Raw genomic sequence first — 23,667 nt, 5'->3', positions numbered from 1 at the left:
AGATGTTGTTGAGTCTTCCTCACCAGCGAAGGCCAAAAAAAACAAAGGCACTTTGATAATATAAACGTGTTTGGCAAAACTGCAAAATATGTCAGTCAGTTTCCTGTGATTGTAGTAATGACTTTTTAGCAATCTAACACATTGGCTCAAATCCTTATTAAAAGTTAATTGTGATGTGCGCATACAGTTTACCTTTGGGAGGTTCAGCGAACTGAACCCACAACCCTTGCATTTTCTGTGCCATGCTCTACTGACTTAGCTGCACCTTGTACCTACATAAATTGTACCAGCATGTTTACTCACAATAGGACTCACCTGCCTTCCTTTAAGTACTCCACAACTAGTAGTAACCTCTACTGCACCAGGAGGCAGTGTCTGGGCAATGTAGGCTAGGTATCCGGCCAAAGTGAGCAGAGAGACGACCCCTGCACCAATAAGGAAGATGCAGCGTCGGGACAGGACCAGGAAGGGGCTGATGTAGTGTCTTTGTCTGGGACGGACATACTGAACCTCCACTTCACTCTCATCCTGAACCAGGTAGCGGTACTCTGCCCCCTCTGGGACCTCAAACACGTCCTCACTCATCTCCTTTGATCTAGGGGAGAAGCATATTGACCAGGAGTATTTAATGTAGGTCATAAGTACATGTATAACCACAGGAAACAAGCACTACTTATTTTGGGGTCTGGAATAGACAGTATGTGACAGCATTCCAACTTTGTAGAATTGTAGAATTAAATCACAAGAAATGCTTCATGGACCCCCTGGTATTGAATGTATTAGAATTGCTCCATCAAGCCATCTTGTAAGCAGGACCGTGCACAGACCTTTTGAGAGGCATGTGCTGAAACTGAAAAAATGGGCTGAGTTTTCGGCTCTCACAGAATGGAATGTGTGTCGGAGTGCATGATGCGTGTAATAAAGATGGACAACACATACCCGTCGGAGTGTGTGATGCCCTTAAATACAGACGACGCATGCACGGAGACAGACGCCATATAGCAAAGGGGCATGTGCTCTGCACAGCTTGAGCTTTACCCGTACACATGCCTGCTTGTAAACTACAATTGATTGCGTAAATAGTCATTCCCTTGGACTTATTTTACATTCTGTTGTTTCTCTGGTTTTACTATTCATAGGTTTGTGTTTGAGTAAAATGAACAGTTTTGTTTTATTCAATGAACTACTGGCAACATTACGCACAAATTCCAAATATAACTATTTTCATTTAGAGTATTTATTTGTATAAAATATCAACTGGTCAAAATAAAAAAATTAAATGTATTGTTTTCAGACTTCAAACAATGCAAAGAAAACAAATGAATGTAATTTTTTTAATTAAAAAAGTTCAGAAATCAATATTTGGTGGAATAACTCAGATTTTTTATCACAGCTTTTATGCGTCTTGGCATGCTCTCCACCAGTCTGTCACATTGCTGTTGGGTGACCTTATGCCACTCCTGACACAAAAATTTAAGTAGCTCGGCTTTGTTTGATGGCTTGTGACCATCCATCTTCTTCTTGATCTAATTCCAGAGGTGTTCAGGTCTGGAGATTTCAATGGGGTTCAGGTCTGGAGATTGGGCTGGCCATGACAGGGTCTTGGTCTGGTGGTACTCCATCCACACCTTGATTGACCTGGCTGTGTGGCATGGAGCATTGTCCTGCTGGAAAAATCCATTCTCAGAGTTGGGGAACATTGTCAGAGCAGAAGGAAGCAGGTGTTCTTCCAGGATAACCTTGTACTTGGCTTGATTCGTGCGTCCTTCACAAACACAAATCTGCCCGATTCCAGCCTTGCTGAAGCATCCCCAGATCATCAATGATCCTCCACCAAATTTCACAGTGGGTGCGAGACACTGTGGCTTGTAGGCCTATCCAGGTCTCCGTCTAACCATTAGAGGACCAGATATTGAGCAAAGCTGAAAATTTGACTTTGCACAACTCCATGAGCCTGTTTCGAACCGTCCTCGCCATGCACTTCACCCCAGCAGATGTCTGCCATTCTTATTGTAAGTCACTTGATGTCATCCTACGGTTATTGAGTGACGTTCGAATGAGTTGACGGTCATCTCGGTCTGTGGACATCATTTTCGCCCTCTGCCAGTCTGTAGCTTTGCTGTCCCCAATGTTTGTTGCTTGATCTTGTTCTTACAAACTGCCGTCTTTGAAATTTTCAGGATGGAAGCAACCTGACGCTCAATGTAACCCTGTGCCAGTAAAGCTAGAATTGAACCCTTCTTTTCTTCACTCAAAGCTTTTCTTTTCAACTGTTTTGTCATACTGAACAATCATTTTTTTATTCAAAATACCTTTGAGGTACTACTTGCACTGTTTTTGGCATCCGGCTGGTCCTATTGCAAGAGGATTGTGATGACCACAGCAGTGGTTTTTATACTTTTCCTCATTAAATTACATTTGGTTCAGGTAATCACCTAATAAGTACCTCATTAAATAAAATGAGGTGTGCCTGTGTTGGGATTTAACTGACACTGAAATGGAATGGCTGCAATACATGTAGAGATGCTGATTTAAGAAAAAATAGGAGTGGTCTCTTAATTTTTTCCAGAGCTGTACAGTGGATATAAAAAGTCTACACGCCCCTGTTAAAATGCCAGGTTTTTGTGGTGTAAAAGAATGAGACAAAGATATATAATGTCAGAACTTTTTCCACTTTTAATGTGACCTATAATGTGAAGAATTCAAATGAAAAACAAACTGAAATCTTCGACGTGGAAAAATGAAAAATAAAAATCTTACAATAACCTGGTTGAATAAGTGTGCACACTCTCTTAAAACTGGGGATGTGGCTGTGTTCAGAATTAACCAGTCACATTCATGTTAAATAGAAGTCATTACACACCTGCCATCATTTAAAGTGACTCTGATTAATCACAAATAAGTTCAGCTGTTCTAGTACGATTTTCCTGACATTTTCTAAGTTGCATCCCAGAGCAAAAGCCATGGTCCACAGAGAGCTTCCTAAGCATCAGAAGGATCTCATTGTTGAAAGATATCAGTCAGGAGAAGGGTACAAAATAATTTCCAAAGCATTAGATATACCATGGAACACAGTGAAGACAGTCATCATCAAGTGGAGAAAATATGGCACAATAGAGACATTACCAAGTACTGGACATCCCTCCAAAATGTATGAAAAGACGAGAACAAAACTGGTCAGGGAGGCCTCCAAGAAGTCTACAGCGAAATTAAAGGAACTGCAGGAATTTCTGGCAAGTACTGGCTGTGTGCTACATGTGACAACAATCTCCCGTATTCTTCATGTATTCTTCTAGCATCTTGGAGCCAAATACCACAGCACACCTTCAGGGGTCTAGTGGAGTCCATGCCTCGATGGGTCAGGGCTGTTCTGGCGGCAAAAGGGGAACCTGCACAATATTAAGCAGGTGGTCATGATGTTATGGCTGATCTGTGAACCTTTATTGAATAAGACTTCACCCAACTGAATCTATGTTTGAAACACCTTTGGCAGCTGTTACATTTGTAAGCGTTCTTGGTTAGGTCTGCAAAGCATGAAATATTCCTTCCAAAATTCCTCAGGCTCTGTCAAGTTGGGACAGAAATTGAAGTTAAAGTTGTAATTGCCATCATTCTTGGTAAGCAACTATAATGTACATTTGATCTTGAGTTCTGTTGTTCAACAACAGCCTCATGGTATCATCCCTGACCAGCTTCTATCCATAAATAATCTTTTTTATTGTTACTTATCTTCCAATCATTGTCCTTTTATGTAAAGATTATTCGTCTTTATTATCAATCTGCGCTTGAAATTGACATGATGAGGGGGTGTGGTATATTGCCAATATACTACAACTAAGAGCGGTTCTTATGCATGGCGCAATGGAGTTTGCCTGAAACCCTTAAATACAAGTGGTTGGACTATTATAACACACAAATCATCCTCCTGGCGACTGTTGTGTCAAAAGCGACTAGCGACAAATCTAGTGACATGTATATAGCATATTTCTCAAAATTTAAACAAGTCTCCCAAAGAGAAACGGTATCTCTTTCTCCCCCGCCTCTGCCTGCTGTGCTGTGGACGTGTGTGTGTGTGTGTGTGAGAGACAGCCCGGTCAGCGATGTTGTCAAGCCCGCAGGGCACTCTTTTGGAGTTTAACTCCGAAAAGACCAGTTAACCAAAATTAACCACAGGTTCCCGTTGATCTTATGATGGACATGTGTTGTGATATAAACAAACGAACCGTCAACGGCGAAATAAAAGCCTCTTATTAACGAGAGCAGTCTGAGAGACCTCCAGCTTACAGTGAGGTCTCTGCGCAGGTCTGTCCGACCGACGGGCTAGCGGCCGGGGCAGGCACTAGCTGGCTGTTGCATAACTTCATGGAGCTTCTCAACTCTGAAAACTTTGAAGCAAATTGTCATTTCCTAAAACGTTGTCAGAAGTGAATTTAGTGATTAATAAGATGGCGAAAAGAATTTTGTGGGTTTGGAGACTTGAAAGCACGTGTCACTCTGCAGTTACTGTGCTCAATGAGCAGCGGATGCTGCCGTGAGCCCCTCCCCCGTCCAAAAGCACTCACAGGCGGTCAGTCTCTCAGTAGCCTCACACCACTCCACTCCGCATCCAGACTGCAAATGAATCGTGCATGCGCATGGACGGCGCCATTCCCGCCCTGGTTTACAGAGCGGGGTGTAAATGTAAATGTTTCTTCACTCACTCTCACACAAAAATAAATCACTGCATTTGACTCACATAGCTGCATTCACTTCAGTCTAGTCTCTTGCCAAGTTCGCTTTTGCCATCTCTCGCTAGTCTAGTTGTTATCCATCGATATCAATTTACTTCAAAACCCAAACAGTCTTTTTAAAAACTTCCCACAAACGGTCTTTTTAAAGATTATCCCCATCTCGGCCATAGCCAGTAATTGTTACTTAGTTCTTAGCTACCCCTCTGCCTTTTTCACCGTGTTGCAACACCCACGCGAGACACACACCCACTCACTCACTCACTGACTCACTGACAAAGAACTACAATCATTAAGTCTTAAAATAAAATTTGCATTGCCCATAAAATCATTATTTTGTTCGTTGTATTAAAGATCATGCCTTAGTCCCGACTGATTAGCCGCCGATACTAGTCTCTCAACATAGCCACACACACGCACACATCTTTACATCATAGCCTAAACTTTATTGAAAACACAACCAATCCACATCCAAATGATTTCAAAACCAAACAAAAATGGAGAGATTTCTAGTGAAGACCAACAAGGCAACCGACGCACCACCAGCTGCAAAAAAGCTTTGAAGGTATGATGAAGCATACCTGCAGTTTGGGTTTACAGTCACGGTTGATCTGAGACCTCAGTGTGTCGTGTGTGCCGAGGTGCTGGCAAATGACAGCATGAAGCCCTGCAAACTAAAAAGGCACCTGGAAACAAAGCATGCTGGCATTAAGGTTAACCGGCTGAATATTTTTTTAAAGAAAGCTTGATGGCCTCCATCAGCAACAGGCAACAATTTCAGTTCACAGCACTGTGTCTAAACAGTGTTTGGAGGCATCGTATGTAGTGGCCAAAAGAATAGCTAAACTGGGTAAACCGCATACAACTGCAGAGACTCTCATTTTGCCGGCCGCGCAAGACATATGCAGAATAATGATAGGACAAATAATGAGGAGCCAAGCTCGGTGCAGTACCACTGTCCAGTGACACAGTCGCTAGGAGAATTTCAGACATGTCTAATGATATCAGAGAGCAACTGATAGAGTTCATAAAAAAGAATCCTTACTACGCGCTGCAGCTGGACGAATCCACTGATATTGCTGGGCAGGCACAGCTCTTCACTTATGTCTGCGGGACAAGGCGATTGAGGAGGATGTTTTTCCGGCCTCTTCAGTCGCACACTACAGGAGAAGCCATCTTCAATGTCCTTGATATTTTTCTCTGTGAAAATGGTTTGACTTGGGACCAATGCGTTGGTTTATGCACGGATGGTGCGCGGGCAATAACGGGCCATGAGCGTGGCCTAGCTGCTCGCATTCAGCAAGTAGCTCCACTTGTGAAATGGACACATTGCATGGTCCATCGCGAAGCACTAGCTGCTAAAAAAAATGCCAGTTCTCTTTGACTCTGTGCTGAACCAATCCGTGAAAATAATAAATCTCATCAAATCACGGCCACTAAACTCTCGCTTGTTTGGGGTCCTCTGCCAGGAGATGGGGTCAGGGCACGAACAGCTGCTTCTGCACACTGAAGTTTGCTGGCTCTCCAGGGGGCGGGTGTTACAGCGGTTGTATGAGCTGCGAGAGGAGGTGTTTTTTGACAGAAATCAGATCTGGCAAAGCATCTGGATGACACTGTGTGGCTTGCATCTCTGTCCTATTTGGTCGATATATTTGACCGCTTGAATGGCCTCAACCTGTCTTTGCAAGGCCGCAAAACTCATATTTTGCTCCTTGCAGACAGAATGGACGCCTTCACACAAAAACTTGACCTCTGGCATGGCCGCATCAGTCGAGGGAACTGCGACATGTTCCCCAGCCTTGCAGACTTTATCACTGATGCAGGCATGTCACATGATTTCTCCTCTCTATTTCAGTCAGCGTCTGAGCACCTGTCAGCAATGAGAGAACAATTTGTGAAGAGGATTATCGCTCTTTTGCATGGGTTCGAGATCCATTTCTGTGCACAGCAAACAAGCTGTCAATTGATATGCAGGAACAGCTTATTGAGCTGAAGAGTGACAGTAGGCTGAAGGAACTCTTTACCTCCTGCCCTCTTTTGTCATTCTGGGTAGCATTGATGCAGGAATATCCTCAACTCTGTGACGTCGCCTTGAAGATCTTCCTCCCTTTCGCATCAACATATTTGTGTGAGGAAGGATTCTCAAAAATGACTGCACTCAAAACGAAATACCGCAATTGGGCACAAATCGAGGATGATTTGAGGCTATGTTTATCAGACATTGCGCCAAAAATTGAGGATCTTTGCAAGGCAAAGATCACATTAACATTGCCTACCTGCAAGCTTCTGTAAAAAATGCAGATGATATGCTTACTATTAGGCCTAGTAATAATAACAATAATAGAGCATACATTCATATCAGAGGTCTGGTGCCAATTCCCAATTATAGCAATAGCCTAGTAATGATAATAGGCCTACTGATGATGATGATAAAAATAATAATAATAATAATACCAATAATAAAGCATGTAACCTCATAATTATATAGCAATAGCCTAATAATGATAATAGGCCTACTACTACTCATAATAATAATGCCTGCAAGCTCACATTAGAAGTCTGGTGCTAGTGCCAATTATAACAATAGCCTAGTAATGATAATAGGCCTACCTACTGCTACTGATGATGATAATAATAATAATAATAATGTGTGGGCCTAAAAATAATAGCCTGGGGGGCTATTTATCTATCTATCTACGCAAGGTGGTGTAGTGGGGGTGGCGCCGAGAAGGAGGCCCCAATTACAATGAACCAGCTTTGGGGGGGCCCAGCTTGCCAAAGGTTGAGAACCCCTGATTTATATAAATGTGAAAAAAGTAATTAATTGACATACAATAAATATTATTTTGTCTTATCCATAACTGGTGTGTACTCTGTCACGTATTGTTTTACATTAACCCCGGGAATAGTTGTGGGTGCAGGTGCTATATAAAGCTTTTTATTAGGGATACTAAACTAAACAAATAAATATCCAAGAGGTTACAATCCAGTATGAGTAGAGTATTCTGTATAAAACTATCTTTTACTTTAAATACCTTCTTTTTGGAGGAGGGTATATCTGCAGACCACAAGTCGGGGGCATAACTTAATATGGGGGTTCCTTAATATTAAGTTACGCCCATTGACGTTTTCCATTGTTGTGGTGTTTTGGATTCAGTGCATGCATTCATGAAGGAAGAATTACTGGGTCAATTACGAATATTTCAGTAAGTGCTTCCACATGACAACCTCTAGCTATGTATTTAGGGATAGTTAACGTGTTCACTAAGATCGCGTATCTACTAAATTCTTTGAATCAGAGATTCGAATAGCTTGCCAGTGACAGAACACAGAAAACACGACAATCCTTATAGCTACATTTAAAGATAGCTAGCTATACGATGGGATAGGGTACTTGTTAGCCAACTCTAGTCAATTAAAGTATGTTATAACTGGCTAAAGATGCCTGATGCACCTGTCACTATATGCAAGCAGGCAAGATCCATTAATTTTAGCTGGCAATGAAGTTGTTGCTCACAGGTCCACCGCACAATGTACCTTACACAGCAGGTTCACATTTGTGTAATATGTTGAATCCATGGAAAATGCATAAATGGTAATCCTGTATAAACTTGTGCAAAAGGTTTCACTTTATAACATGTAGAGCTCAGATCAACTGTATTGTAACTGCAATAAGCGGCATTATCAACCATCAACCTCCTAATGATGGCCCTCTACTGTATCACATATAAACAAGCAATGGCTACTCAAAGAAAAACTGACCACGGCACGGATAGTGATTATGACTGTGCATGTGTATGTATGCATGTGTCTGTATTATAACTGCACTCAGCAGCTTTCTAAACCACCAGTGTCTCATTCTTGACATGTAGTCAAAGCAAATATACTTTTGTTTTCTATATCAATGCTTGAACCACTTGAACCTAGTGTTATATCTTGACAAAAGATATTGAATGAAATCACATGGACTCTGAGATACATTTTTAACGTTAGTTAACGCTTCTTCCTCCATTAGCACACTCAACGTAATGACATCCTACCCATACATGACACCTAGCGTCGAACCGTGTGTCAAACCAGGATGTCCCCAAACTGACCAATGGCAAACATCAGTGGGTGTAACTTAACATTCAGGAACCCTCATTTAAACTGACCAATGGCGAACATCAGTGGGCATAACTTAATATTCAGGAACCCCTATATTAAGTAGCGCCCCCGACTTGCGGTCTGCAGATATACCTTATTGGTCTTTTTTCCTCATTATACTGTGTACAGGGCCGTAAATACAGGTGCTGGTCATAAAATTAGAATATCATCAAATAGTTCATTTATTTCAATAATTCCATTCAAAAAGTGAAACTTGTTTAATGTATACATTCATACCACACAGACTGATTTATTTCATTTCTTTTAATTTTGTTGATTATAACTGACAACTAATGAAAAACCCAAGTTCAGTATCTCAGAAAATTTGAATATTGTGAAAAGGTGCCACACTCTAATCAGCTAATTAACCCAAAACACCTGCAAATGCCTTTAAATGGTGTCTCTGTCTAGTTCTGTAGGCAACACAATCACGGGGAAGACTGTTGACTTAAGAGCTGTCCAAAAGACGACCATTGACCCCTTGCACAAGGAGGACAAGACACACAAGTTCATAGCTAAAGAGGCTGGCTGTTCACAGAGCTCTGTGTCCAAGCACATTAATAGAGAGGCGAAGGGAAGGAAAAGATGTGGTAGAAAAAAGTGTACAAGCAATAGGGATAACCGCACCCTGGAGAGGATTGTGAAACAAAACCCATTAAAAAATGTGGGGGAGATTCACAAAGAGTGGACTGCAGCAGGAGTCAGTGCTTCAAGAACCACCACCCACAGACGTATGCAAGACATGGGTTTCAGCTGTCGCATTCCTTATGTCAAGCCACTCTTGAACAAGACAGCATCAGAAGCCTCTCGCCTGGGCTAAAGACAAAAAGGACTGGACTGCTGATGAGTTATGTTCTCTGATGAAAGTACATTTTGCATTTCCTTTGGAAATCAAGGTCCCAGAGTCTGGAGGAAGAGAGGAGAGGCACAGAATCCACGTTGCTTGAAGTCCAGTGTAAAGTTTCCACAGTCAGTGATGGTTTGGGGTGCCAAGTCATCTGTTGGTGTTGGTCCAATGTGTTTTCTGAGGTCCAAGGTCAACGCAGCCGTCTACCAGGAAGTTTTAGAGCACTTCATGCTTCCTGCTGCTGACCAAATGTATGGAGATGCAGATTTCATTTTCCAACAGGACTTGGCACGTGCACACAGTGCCAAAGCTACTAGTACCTGGTTTAAGGACCATGGTATCCCTGTTTTTAATTGGCCCGCAAACTCGCCTGACCTTAACCCTATAGAAAATCTATGGGGTACTGTGAAGGGGAAGATGCGATACGCCAGACCCAACAATGCAGAAGAGCTGAAGGCCATTATCAGAGCAACCTGGGCTCTCATAACACCTGAGCAGTGCCACAGACTGATCGACTCCATGCCATGCCGCCAGGGGCGTAGCACAAGATCCTGGGCCCTATGCATAGACAGTCCTGATGGGCCCCCCACCCAATTTTTTTTAAATAATAATCAGGCCTATGTAAACATGAGTCTGTAGGCCTAGATGTTTATAGGGTAATAACTATTAACTGTACTGCTTAGAGTAGCCTGATAAATTCTCTACACACATTTCAAACCTTTCCCAACATTCTCTAACCTACTTTACTGTGGTTCCTAAATTTAAGCTAAATGATATTACAATATTATTATATTTATTATATTTTAGTTTTCTAATCCCTACATGAACAAACTGCTTACTGCATAATAAAAGATAACCAAACAACACTTGACTCATTCATATTTTATTTGCAGGATGAACAATACAAAAGAAACAGATAGCTTATACACTCAACTAAAGGATTATTAGGGACACCATACTAATACTGTGTTTGACCCCCTTTTGCCTTCAGAACTGCCTTAATTCTACATGGAATTGATTCAACAAGGTGCTGAAAGCATTCTTTAGAAATGTTGGCCCATATTGATAGGATAGCATCTTGCAGTTGATGGAGATTTGTGGGATGCACATGCAGGGCACGAAGCTCCCATTCCACCACGTCCCAAAGATGTTCTATTGGGTTGAGATCTGGTGACTGTGGGGGCCATTTCAGTAAAGTGAACTCATTGTCATGTTCAAGAAACCAATTTGAAATGATTCGAGCTTTGTGACATGGTGCATTATCCTGCTGGAAGTAGCCATCAGAGGATGGGTACATGGTGGTCATAAAGGGATGGACATGGTCAGAAACAATGCTCAGGTAGGCCGTGGCATTTAAACGATGCCCAATTGGCACTAAGGGGCCTAAAGTGTGCCAAGAAAACATCCCCCACACCATTACACCACCACCAGCAGCCTGCACAGTGGTAACAAGGCATGATGGATCCATGTTCTAATTCTGTTTATGCCAAATTCTGACTCTACCATCTGAATGTCTCAACAGAACTCGAGATTCATCAGACCAGGCAACATTCTTCCAGTCTTCAACTGTCCAATTCTGGTGAGCTTGTGCAAATTGTAGCCTCTTTTTCCTATTTGTAGTGGAGATGAGTGGTACCCAGTGGGGTCTTCTGCTGTTATAGCCCATCCGCCTCAAGGTTGTGCGTGTTGTGGCTTCACAAATGCTTTGCTGCATACCTCGGTTGTAACGAGTGGTTATTTCAGTCAAAGTTGCTCTTCTATCAGCTTGAATCAGTCAGCCCATTTTTCTCTGACCTCTAGCATCAACAAGGCATTTTCGCCCACAGGACTGCCGCATACTGGATGTTTTTCCCCTTTCACACCATTCTTTGTAAACCCTAGAAATGGTTGTGCGTGAAAATCCCAGTAACTGAGCAGATTGTGAAATACTCAGACCGGCCCGTCTGGCACCAGCAACCATGCCACGCTCAAAATTGCTTAAATCACCTTTCTTTCCCATTCTGACATTCAGTTTGGACTTCAGGAGATTGTCTTGACCAGGATCACACCCCTAAATGCATTGAAGCAACTGCCATGTGATTGGTTGATTAGATAATTGCATTAATGAGAAATTGAACAGGTGTTCCTAATAATCCTTTAGGTGAGTTTACATGACTTTGGAGTTCTCCCTCCAATAAATGCCACTGAAGGTAGCCTAATATTAATGCCATATGTGCTTAAGTCATCATTTCAGACTTTCTTAACATACTCTGGTCTACAGTCACTTTACTTAAATTATTTTTACTTGAGAACATTATTTGTATTATGCTTTATTACTTCAAGGCATAAATGAAATCTTAAAACATGCCATTTTAGTTTTGTACATTAAGAAAAAGCTACATTCATAATAAAAGACAAACAAAATGTCTCACTAGTCATTTTGATCTGAAGAAAACAGGCAAAACGAAACCAATGCTATTGCTTACATGCTATGGCTTCCTCAAATGTATAGCTTATACTGAAGTTTATTCCCCAGTAAATGCCCACTGGCGTGTCTTTTTGCTGGCAAAGTCATTGATGAGGTCCTGAAAGTAATTTTTTTTTGCCAATTGGCTTTCAATGGAGAGAAGAGCAAGACTGTTGAGCCTATCCTGGCACATTGATGACCTCAAGTAGTTTTTAACTAATTTCAGTTTGCTGAAAGCCCGTTCACCACCAGCAACAGTGACAGGAAGGGTGCAGAAAATCCTCAGTGCAATACAGATTTGTCCAAAAATGCTCTGTACCAATTTTCCCTCTTTCCCTCTCCTTATCCTGTCTTTCCTTTCTTTTCTGGCAGCCTGATTTGGCTTTCTTTGAGAAAGACATTTCTATACTAGAAGTTTGCGCTCCACGTCTCCACCAGATGCTCAACTTAACTAAACAAAATGTGTGAAGGTGCATGCAAGGGGTGGGTGAGACCCTACATATAGTCTTTTTTGTATACAAAATGTAGTCAGTCAATCAACCAAGTTATTCAACCAATACACTTTACATTTTATCTGACATGCATTATGAAATGTAATTAGGAAATTAAAATATTCAGGTGAAATAAAATATATTCCAGACTTTTCAAGGGCCCTCTCTCCCTTTGGGCCCTGGTAATCAGTATCGGTTTTACCCCCTGTCCGACGCCCCTGTATGCCGCATTGCTGCAGTAATTCAGGCAAAAGGAGCCCCACCTAAGTATTGAGTGCTGTACATGCTCATACTTTTCATGTTCATACTTTTCAGTTGGCCAACATTTCAAAAAAACTTTTTTTGTATTGGTCTTAAGTAATATTCATATTTTCGGAGATACTGAATTTGGGATTTTCATTAGTTGTCAGTTATAATCATCACAATTAAGAAATAAACATTTGAAATATATCAGTCTGTGTGTAATGAATGAATATAATATACCAGTTTCACTTTTTGAATGGAATTACCGAAATAAATCTACTTTTTGATGATATTCAAATTTTATGACCAGCACCTGTATATGAGGTACCCGTAAAAATAAATAATTATTTGTTTTAATATTGTCCAGTTCCTTATTGGGGGGGGGGGGGGGGGGGGGGGGATACTCCATAGCTATGATTTGCGTTTATATTAACTATAGTCATAGTTCTGTGGTGACGCTCATTTTGGAGGACTAGCTTTCGCTTGTTATGACTGCGTATCAAATTCAGGCCGGAGCCACTTGCTTTTTTGCCGTTAAAGTTACGTTACGTAGCTACTGTAACTAGAGGCCGCCCAGCATTTGATCGTTATTCAACGCATCCCTGATGATTAACCAGCTTTTTTTGTCCGAGGTATGAGTGGCAACGTGTAACTAACGTGTCCGTTTCTTACCAAACCCGTACGGAAAATAAATTTATTTTAAATATATTTATGAATACATTTGGAAAATATATTTCCGAACACATTTGGAAAATATATTCCTGAATACATTAAATATATGTAAAAATGTTTGAAATTGGCCGTTTAAATATATTTGTAAAAAAAGGTACCTAATGCATCCCAAAATATATCGGACTATTGGCAAGAAGGTGTCTTGAACCTGCGACCTTATGTTCCACAGCCAAGAGCGCTAATCAATACATCAGACAAGATCATGTTGGTCAGAAAGGCAAGTAGTGGTATTACCACGTTTACCTTAGTACGTTAAACTATATTTGTGACTGAGATGAAATGTATTTTGGTAATGTACACATCTATAAAATATGTTTCAACACCTAAATGTGATATAATCAATACGTCGGTAATTACATTTCATCATATTACTTTCACAGGACCTGAAAAATGCATTTTAATATGGGCTTCAAAATACATTTTGTAATATATTTTCTATAATACATTTCAATTGTAATGAGAGCATTGTTGACGGTGAAATACATTTGGACAAAACTGAAATGTATTTTAAATATATTTAAATGTATTTATACATTTTTAAATACATTTCAGAATAAAAGGTGAAATACATTTTGATACCTGAAATGTATTTTGAATTAAGTTAAATGTATTCGACATATATTCAGCATACATTCTACATATATTTTTGCAATATTTCTTTTCCGTATGGGAAGTAACAAGAAAAGGTGATTTTGTGTTGTGAACTTGAGACGCTAAAATTAGATCTACGCAACTCTCTTTTTGTTTAAAAACGAATTTACATATGATTCAGAACATAAACTAATTTTTAAGTATATATTCAATATAATATATGAATAAATGAGAATCATTAGGATAACCTTGGTAATTCACGAGGGGTAGTCAAAAACCTACGTAGGCCTATCGCTCCCTTAAAGGGGGAAAATAAATCAAGTAATTACACAGGACACGAAACCTGCCGTCTTAAAATCACATTGCATATTTAAGTATAAGTATATGTGTGCAGTAAATTATTTCAACTTTCTGAAAAGTTAAACATCCCTAAAACCCACCATGGTTACGGGCCTGAGTGTGTGTCAAATACAATCAGTGACCGTTGTAAAGTTGGTTTATACAGGGCTTAGAGAGAGTCCAAGAATCCTATACTCCCACTTTCTGACGGACTTCCTTAAAAGGAAAATTTTTTCAACAGCATTAGAAACCGAAAATTAAAATATCGTGCCTGTTTGCTAAGCAGATAAGGTCCCTTTTGAGGGGTTACTTAAGTTTAAAAGTGCTGTTATAGCAGGGTATCCAAGATCGAGTGCGCAATATCATTATAGGGCGGAAATACAAGTTTCCCATGTTCAGTGAAACAATGTAGCAAACCCCAGAGGAATTTACAAAGAAAAACGCCTTAACATTATTACACGCCTTATTTAAATGTATCAATATCAATTCAAGGCGTATCAAGAAAGGTTAAACGTTTTTTGCGTAATGTAGCAAATGAAATCAGGCTATAATAGCACAAGGTTGTTGCCGATCAAGGGCTGAAGAATAACATTTATAAGAATTTATATTTTCAATAGCACTTATTGGAATAAAACGTGTTAATCATGGTGCATTCGCGTAAAATGTTCTGCTTAGTAACTTTTAGATTTACATAAAAACATAACTTTCATCTGCATGAAGTATTTGACAAATAAATAATTCAGTTTCCATTACTATAACATCCAGCTTGCATTGACTGTATTTCTAAAAGAAAGAAGAAAAATATGCGTTTCTGAAGAAAATAAATGTAAAAAAACGGTTGATATATAATCACTTACCATATCCCATCAAACTTCAGCAAATACGAAAACAATATCAGCGTCTTGAGAGCAACATTAAAGAAACACTTCCGGGTCACGAAAATCTGGAATTTTTCAAAATTAAAGAGACCAACAAATTACTTAAAAACTGAGATACATTTTGTTTATTAATTGTTGGAGAACATGTACCTCTCAAAACATTGACAACAATTGAAATATGATCATATTTAAGAGTAATTTCGATAAAAAGTGGGTGTTAAAATATGTTCCAAGGGTAAAATTCAGACAATGCCAATGACAGAATATGGAATACATATTTCCTCATAGCTCATAAACTATTGAATATTCCACAGAGAAAGCTGTGTAGGAAATGTCCAGGAGAATGTGTAGAGTAAGACAAACCTTTCTAATCATGGGGAACAGTGTGCTACATCTAGCAACACAATATTTCCTCACAGTCTTTTTAACTTAATGGATATGAAATACATATTGACTCATACAGAAAAAACTATTCTATACACCGCAGTGAATGTATTGTAGGAAATGTTTAGGAGACTATATAGAGTGTTTATGTGCAAAAGAATCAAGGGGCACTGTGTATTTGCAATTGTTGCTTGCATTTTACTCCACCCATCCCATGCAACTCAATGGATATGAAATATATATTGCCCTGTACGGAAAAAAAACAATTCTATACGCCACAGTGAATGTATTGTAGGAAATATTCAGGAAAGTGGATAGAGTAATTATATGCAAAAAAATCAAGGGGCACTGTGTATTTGCAATTGTTGCTGGCATTTTACTCCACCCAGACCATTGGCCACAATGCAACTCAATGGATATGAAATACATATTGACTCATACAGAAAAAAACAATTCTATAAGCTGCAGTGAATGTATTGTAGGAAATGTCAAGGAAGGTGGATAGAGTTATTATATGCAAAGAAATCAAGGGGCACTGTGTATTTGCAATTGTTGCTGGCATTTTACTCCACCCATCCCATTGGCCACAATGTAACTCAATGCACTTGAAATATATATTGCCCTACAGAACAAAAACTATTCTATACGCCACAGTGAATGTATTGGAGAAAATGTTCAGGAGACTATAGATTGATTATATGCAAAGAAATCAAGGGGCACTGTGTTTTTGCAATTGTTGCTGGGGTTTTACTCCGCCCACCCCATTGGCCATAATGTAACTCAATGGATATGAAATTTATATTGGCCTTTAAAAAAAATACTATTCTATACGCCGCAGTGAATGTATTGGAGGAAATATTCAGGAGACTCTATAGATTGATTATATGCAAAGAAATCAAGGGGCACTGTGTATTTGCAATTGTTGCTGGCATTTTGCTCCACCCATACCCTTGGCCACATTCCAAAATGCTGAATAGCCTTTAGATCCATTATTCCTTTTGTTAATGGAGGTGATTATCACCACTTGGTGATTACATAACAATTCTGCCAATGATCTAATGTTGTTGTCAACTACATTCCAGCCTTAGCTTAATTTGAGAAAAAAATATCTATTTGTCTTTATATTGAAAGATACATGTTTTAATTGAGATGTATGAAGGCTTGTATTGTACAGTGAGGAAAAAATATATTTGATCCTCTGCTGATTTTGTACAAAAGACACCTGTCCACAGAAGCAATCAATCAATCAGATTCCAAACTCTCCACCATGGCCAAGACCAAAGAGCTGTCCAAGACTATCAGGGACAAGATTGTAGACCTACACAAGGCTGGAATGGGCTACTAGACCATCACCAAGCAGTTTGGTGGGGAAGGTGACAACTGTTGGTGCGATTATTCGCGAATGGAAGAAACACAAAAGAACTGTCAATCTCCCTCGGTCTGGGGCTCCATGCAAGATCTCACCTCGTGGAGTTACAATGATCATGAGAATGGTGAGGAAATCCAACACTACTGTTGTTTGCTCCTTGGGGTTTAAGGCTGGGTGTCTCTGTAAAGCACTTTGTGACAACTGCTGTTGTAAAAAGGGTTTTATAAATACATTTGATTGATTGATTGAGGAATCAGCCCAGAACTACACGAGAGGATCTTGTCAATGATCTCAAGGCAGCTGGGACCATAGTCACCAAGAAAACAATTGGTAACACATTATGCCGTGAAGGACTGAAATCCTGCAGCGCTTGCAAGGTCCCCCTGCTCAAGAAAACACATGTACAGGCCGTCTGAAGTTTGCCAATGAACATCTGAATGATTCAGAGGAGAACTGGGTGAAAGTGTTGTGGTCAGATGAGACCAAAATTGAGCTCTGTGGCATCAACTCAACTTGCTGTGTTTGGAGGAGGAGGAATGTTGCCTATGACCCCAAGAACACCATCCCCATCGTCAAACATGGATGTGGAAACCTTATGTTTTGGGGGTGTTTTTCTGCTAAGGGGGCAGGACAACTTCACTGCATCAAAGGGACGATGGACGGTGCCACGTACCGTCAAATCTTGGGTGAGAACCTCCTTCCCTCAGCCAGGGCATTGAAAATCAAATTACACTGTAATTGGGTTGAAAATAATGAAATAGTTATATAATAGAAGGTAAAAAATATAGGCACCCCCAAAAAATTTGGTTCTTCAACCTAGAAATGAAACACTATAAAATGAAAGATCCAAAACCTATCTAACGGTTTTTAGGTGTAATGACACAAAACGGCCAGCAGATGGCAGCACTAGATCGCTAGTTACGTTTGGACTTATATACTTTTATAAACTTAGAAAAATTACCAACTTCTTCCCAAAAACTCAAGAACATCCCCATACTATTTTGACTAAATATTAATTTTTATATCTTATATATAATACAAACGATGTATTATGGTTCAAAACATCATGTATAGTGATGTACACGCTTATAATATCTATCCTTGTCTACAAATGAGCCTTTCTAAGATGCATTGGCAATGTCGTTGCCTGGTGAAACGTTCTCATAGCAACCCAAACTATACAACTATACAACCCATATTATACACGGACAACCCCAATTATACACGGAACACTTCAGGAAAGTGGCTAAAAATAATATACCATTGGAATCGGACAATTATGGAGAATCAATTTTTCGAAATATTTATGCAAATGAGCACTGTCCGCGGTATCGTGGATGTCGACTATGGATGGTTAAGGTCCTGGAGTGGCCTAGCCAGTCTCCAGACCTTAATCCCATAGAAAATATGTGAAAGGAGCTGAAGGTTTGAGTTGCCAAATGTCAGCCTTGAAACCTTAATGACTTGGAGAAGATCTGCAAAGAGGAGTTTGAACCCCAGCACAACGAGGTCTAGTTGTATCGATTACTTGTATTTCCTTAAACAAAGTGTTCTTGATCAGGGTAGCCATATTTGGCGTCTCAAAATCATTGCTCAAATGAATCTTTTCGGCCACTGCTCATAGGGCCCGGAAGGCCCTGGACGTCTCCAATCTGTAAGGCACATCCAGATCCCATGCTTGGGTTTCATACTCCAGGGCCAGCAGTTCTTGATAAGGTTTCAAGGTTGTTACCAGGAATGATCAGACTTATTATGACTGGGACAAGGCCTCTGGGTAACACCTCCCCACGAACATCTGCCATCAGATGTGAAACTCTAGCTCCCTGAGTGGACATGAAGCCAAAAGCCATGGTAGATCGACCAGTGGAATCAACCTGATTTGGCATGGGGACAATGTTTTCCACTAAGGCACGGAGATGAAAATTACCAATGACCAGGACAAATTATAAGGAAAGAAAGTTAGAGATTTATCCCAATAATTACATTTTTTTATATATTTTTTTTTTGGGGGGGAAATATGTGCACATCCTAAAACCTTCTTAGTAAATTCTGAATGTGGGCTGTTAGGTTTTATCTAAATACAACTAATATGGGGCATTACAACTCCAAACTTACATCAAACAACATGCAATATAAAAGATGATGTACTAAATGATAACAGGATAGGGTACACAGTACATACAGTAAATCAAACCAGTTACTCAATTTTCTACCCAAGTTGATCTCCTTCCGTCTTGGCTGTATTAGAGTTTATGATGCTTAGGATGGGCATTGTATTACGAATGTGGCCAATTCTTTGCAGTCATGACATTCCTGTCACGACTGAAAAGTCAATATTATTTACGGTTGTCTAGAAAGAGAACATTTGCTTGGAGACAAATATATTACAGGACTGCACAATGTTGGTCCTGGAAGGGCAAAACACTTTTCTGTTTTGTTTCTTAGAGGAAGTTAGCACTCAACTGTACTCAGATGGTATCCCCGGAATGAAGACCTGGGTTTTGGCCCTACGCGACCAACATTCAGGGCAGACATATGCTATAAATTTGTTAACATAGAGATGTCCATGGTGCTTTAAAGACCTCTATGGGAATATTGCTATGAATACTTTTTAAGAGTTTTACTGTAAATAATCTAAATAAGCCAATAAGGAGAAGCTGTGTGTATTGATTTTCTGTCTCTACATTTGGTTATAAAAATAATTCAATCAATCAGAATTCTGCTTAGGCAAATGAAATTAACAACATATGCATACCAACATGAATCAAACAGCAAAACCAACAAATTGAGAAGAAATTGCCAACCTGATGAAGAAACGATGCCTCTTAAAAAAATGTAATGGTGATTCAGTACAAATGTAAGCTGATCCAAGCAGAGTCCAAACAAAGACTGTCTGCAAATGGGGTTGGTCCTACTAACCTGGTTATATATTACAGGCCTGTCAAATGAGAGATTTGTGAACGAGATGCTACCTGTCAACTGAAAGGACAATTGGGATAACTATAGCACAAGTTCATTTTATAGTCGCTGGGCAACACAGATTTTCAACTCCCTCCAAAGATTTTCTATGCGGTTGAGATCTGGTGACTGGATAGGCCACACCAGACCTTGAAATGCTTCTTACGAAACCACTCCTTTGTTGCCCGGGCAGTGTGTTTGGGATCTTTGTCATGCTGAAAGACCCAGCCATGTTTCATCTTCAATGCCCTTGCTGATGGAAGGAGGTGTTCACTCAAAATCTCACGATACATGGCCCCATTCATTCTTTCCTTTACACGGATCAGTCGTCCTGGTCCCTTTGCAGAAAAACAGCCCCAAAGCATGATGTTTCCACCCCCATGCTTCACAGTAGGTATGGTGTCTTTGGATGCAACTCAGCATTCTTTCTCCTCCAAACACAACGAGTTGAGTTTTTACCAAAAAGCTATATTTTGGTTTCATCTGACCATATGACATTCTCCCAATACTCTTCTGGACCATCCAAATGCTCTCTAGCAAACCTCAGATGGGCCTGGACATGTACTGGCTTAAGCAGGGTGACACGTCTGGCACTGCAGGATTTGAATCCCTGGCGGCGTAGTGTGTTGCTGATGGTAGCCTTACTTTGGTCCCAGCTCTCTGCAGGTCATTCACTAGGTCCCCCTGTGTGGTTCTGGGATTTTTGCTCACCGTTCTTGTGATCATTTTGACCACACGGGGTGAGATCTTACGTGGAGCCCCAGATCGAGGGAGATTATCAGTGGTCTTGTATGTCTTCCATTTTCTTATAATTGCTCCCACAGTTGATTTCTTCACACCAAGCTGCTTACCTATTGCAGATTCAGTCTTCCCAGCCTGGTGCAGGTCTACAATATTGTTTCTGGTGTCCTTTGACAGCTCTTTAGTCTTGGCCATAGTGGAGTTTGGAGTGTGACTGTTTGAGGTTGTGGACAGGTGTCTTTTATACTGATGTAGTGGAGGACAGAGGAGCCTCTTAAAGAAGAAGTTACAGGTCTGTGAGAGCCAGAAATCTTGCTTGTTTGTAGGTGACCAAATACTTATTTTACAGAGGAATTTACAAATAAATTCATAAAAAATCCTACAATGTGATTTTCTCATTCTGTCTCTCATAGTTGAAGTGTACCTATGATGAAAATTACAGGCCTCTCTCATCTTTTTACGTGGGAAAACTCGCACAATTGGTGGCTGACTAAATACTTTTTTGCCCCCCACGTTGGTGTTTTCAGTAGTAAAGACATTTGGTACTGTTCTGATGGAACAAAAACAGCATTTCTTACAGAGAAAGTATGCAAACATACCCTTTCTTTTCAGTAACATTAATTTTATATTTTTACAGATAAAATCCTACATCTACATCTCTAAAGGTGATACAGCAGGCTAATGGCCAATTAATATAAGTAATTGACAACTATATTAGATCATTGGCTGAATTGTTAAGTAATCACCAAGTGGTGATAATCACCTCCATTAACAAAAGGAATAATGGATCTAAAGGCTATTCAGCAATTTGGAATGTGGCCAATGGTATGGGTGGAGTAAAATGGCAGCAACAATTGCAAATACACAGTGCCCCTTGATTTCTTTGCATATAATTACTCTATCCATTTTCCTGAACATTTCCTACAATACATTCACTGCAGCGTATTGAACTGTTTTTTTTTTTTATAAGCCAATATAGATTTAATATGCATTGAGTTATATTGTGGCCAATAGGATGGGTGGAGTAAAATGCCAGCAACAATTGCAAATACACAGTGCCCCTTGATTTCTTTGCATATAATCAATCTATACAATCTCCTGAACATTTCCTACAATACATTCATTGTGGCGTATAGAATAGCTTTTTCTGTATGAGTCAATATGTATTTCATATCCATTGAGTTGCATTGTGGCCAATAGGATCTAGGATGGGTGGAGTAAAATGCCAGCAACAATTGCAAATACACAGTGCCCCTTGATTTCTATGCATATAATCACTCTATCCACCTTCCTTGACATTTCCTACAATACATTCACTGCAGCGTATAGAATAGTTTTTTCTGTATGAGTCAATATGTATTTCATATCCATTGAGTTGCATTGTGGCCAATGGTCTGGGTGGAGTAAAATGCCAGCAACAATTGCAAATACACAGTGCCCCTTGATTTCTTTGCACAAAATTATTCTACCCACTCTCCTGAACATTTCCTACAGTACATTTTTACAATATACACTAAGCAAAGTGTCAAAATCGATACATTTAATATTATTAAAATCGCGTTTCACCGCAGACTTCTATTTTGAAGGCAAAATCCGAAAACCGGAAGTCTTGTTTTTGCTAGGGAATCTCTAAAGTTGCCAGGATGACGCTAATGAAAACAATTGTCAAAACACCCTCTGACGCTTCTCGCGAGGGTTTGCCTCAAATAAAAATGGCTGCGTAGGGTTTTTATTTTTAAAGGAACAGTAGCCTTCAGTATTCAGAATGCTTTCACTTCAGATATTTTTGCCGGACCGCTAAGCGGAGCCGGCTAAGAAGAGGGAATGTTTCTTACTTACTGACTGACTGAGTGAGGGAGGACCTGACCTACTGTTAAATTGCGTAGTGGTTAGAGAAGCAGACTATAGGTCTTGAGTGCGTATCTCCTTGCAGGCGAAACAAAATACGCATTGTGAATTATTCTGTATTGATTAAAGTTTTGCTGGCTAAAACCGCAACCTGAAACTGTATACGGTTATATTGAGACTGTTTCTGGCATGGAATAGTTCATCTTCAGTCTCGCTATCAATTTGCTCAATTCTTATGATTATCCCTAGGACGTTAGTAGATACTAGTTAGCCTATTTCTGGCTAATAAGCTGTTAAAACAGCCAGTGGCAAAAGCAATACAGTTCATAGACACTATTTATGGTGGAGGTTAACTTAAAAAGAAACGTTAGTCTGTTTAACACAATCCTCAATGGAGTTTAGCGACTGCTGGAACATAGTGGTTAAAAATAGTGCCTCTCAGGTGGAAGTCCTTAGTTTGGATCTATTGAGAGCAACGACATTTATTAATTATTTCGGGTAGATTCCACAATTCTCTCATCTTTTCACTTGAAGAAAAAGTTAGTTATCATTGCCTTAATGATAGTTATTGTATAAATGTCATTCACAAATGAAAGAAAAAAGTATGTTGTTTTGCCATGAAATTAAATAGCTTTGGCAGACTCGCTAGCAATTGCTCAATTCTTATGACTATTCCAGTAAGTTAGTAGATACCAGTAAAGCTTATTACTGGCTAATACGCTGTTAAAACGGCCAGTGGCAAACGCAGTACATAGCCGCTATTTGTGGTGGAGGTAAACTTAGTTAGAAACGTTAGTCAGTTTAACTGTGTCACTGGCCAATTAACTATTAAAACGGCCAGTGGCAAAAGAGGATTAGTTCAGGATAGAGAAAAGAGGCTATACAGACAGCCAGCTAATGCTTTTTAGGCTAATATACAGTAGATCA

At 39.9% G+C, this 23,667-nt stretch overlaps 1 protein-coding gene across 3 annotated transcripts in view; it reads right to left on the bottom strand.

The window, feature by feature from the left end:
* The window catches only part of si:ch211-71n6.4 (para-nitrobenzyl esterase), a 30,888-nt gene extending 15,402 nt beyond the window's left edge, over positions 1-15,486 (bottom strand). Inside the window, exons 1-2 of one of the 3 annotated variants that reach the window (XM_020044131.2) lie at positions 15,420-15,486; positions 304-595 (exon numbers count right to left, since the gene is read on the bottom strand). In XM_020044131.2, coding sequence (XP_019899690.1) covers positions 304-585 — 282 coding nt within the window. In that variant the 5' untranslated portion in view covers positions 586-595; positions 15,420-15,486. Of the gene's footprint in view, positions 1-303; positions 596-5,308; positions 5,414-15,419 lie in introns of those variants that run through there. The other 2 variants (XM_010864987.3, XM_020044132.2) reach the window with 2 other exon arrangements.
* Positions 15,487-23,667: the final 8,181 nt, after the last annotated feature.

Source organism: Esox lucius, chromosome 2, assembly GCF_011004845.1.
Source record: "Esox lucius isolate fEsoLuc1 chromosome 2, fEsoLuc1.pri, whole genome shotgun sequence".
NCBI lineage: Eukaryota > Metazoa > Chordata > Actinopteri > Esociformes > Esocidae > Esox > Esox lucius.
Note: the sequence above shows the minus strand (reverse complement) of the source record. Positions and strands in the feature narration are given on the sequence as shown.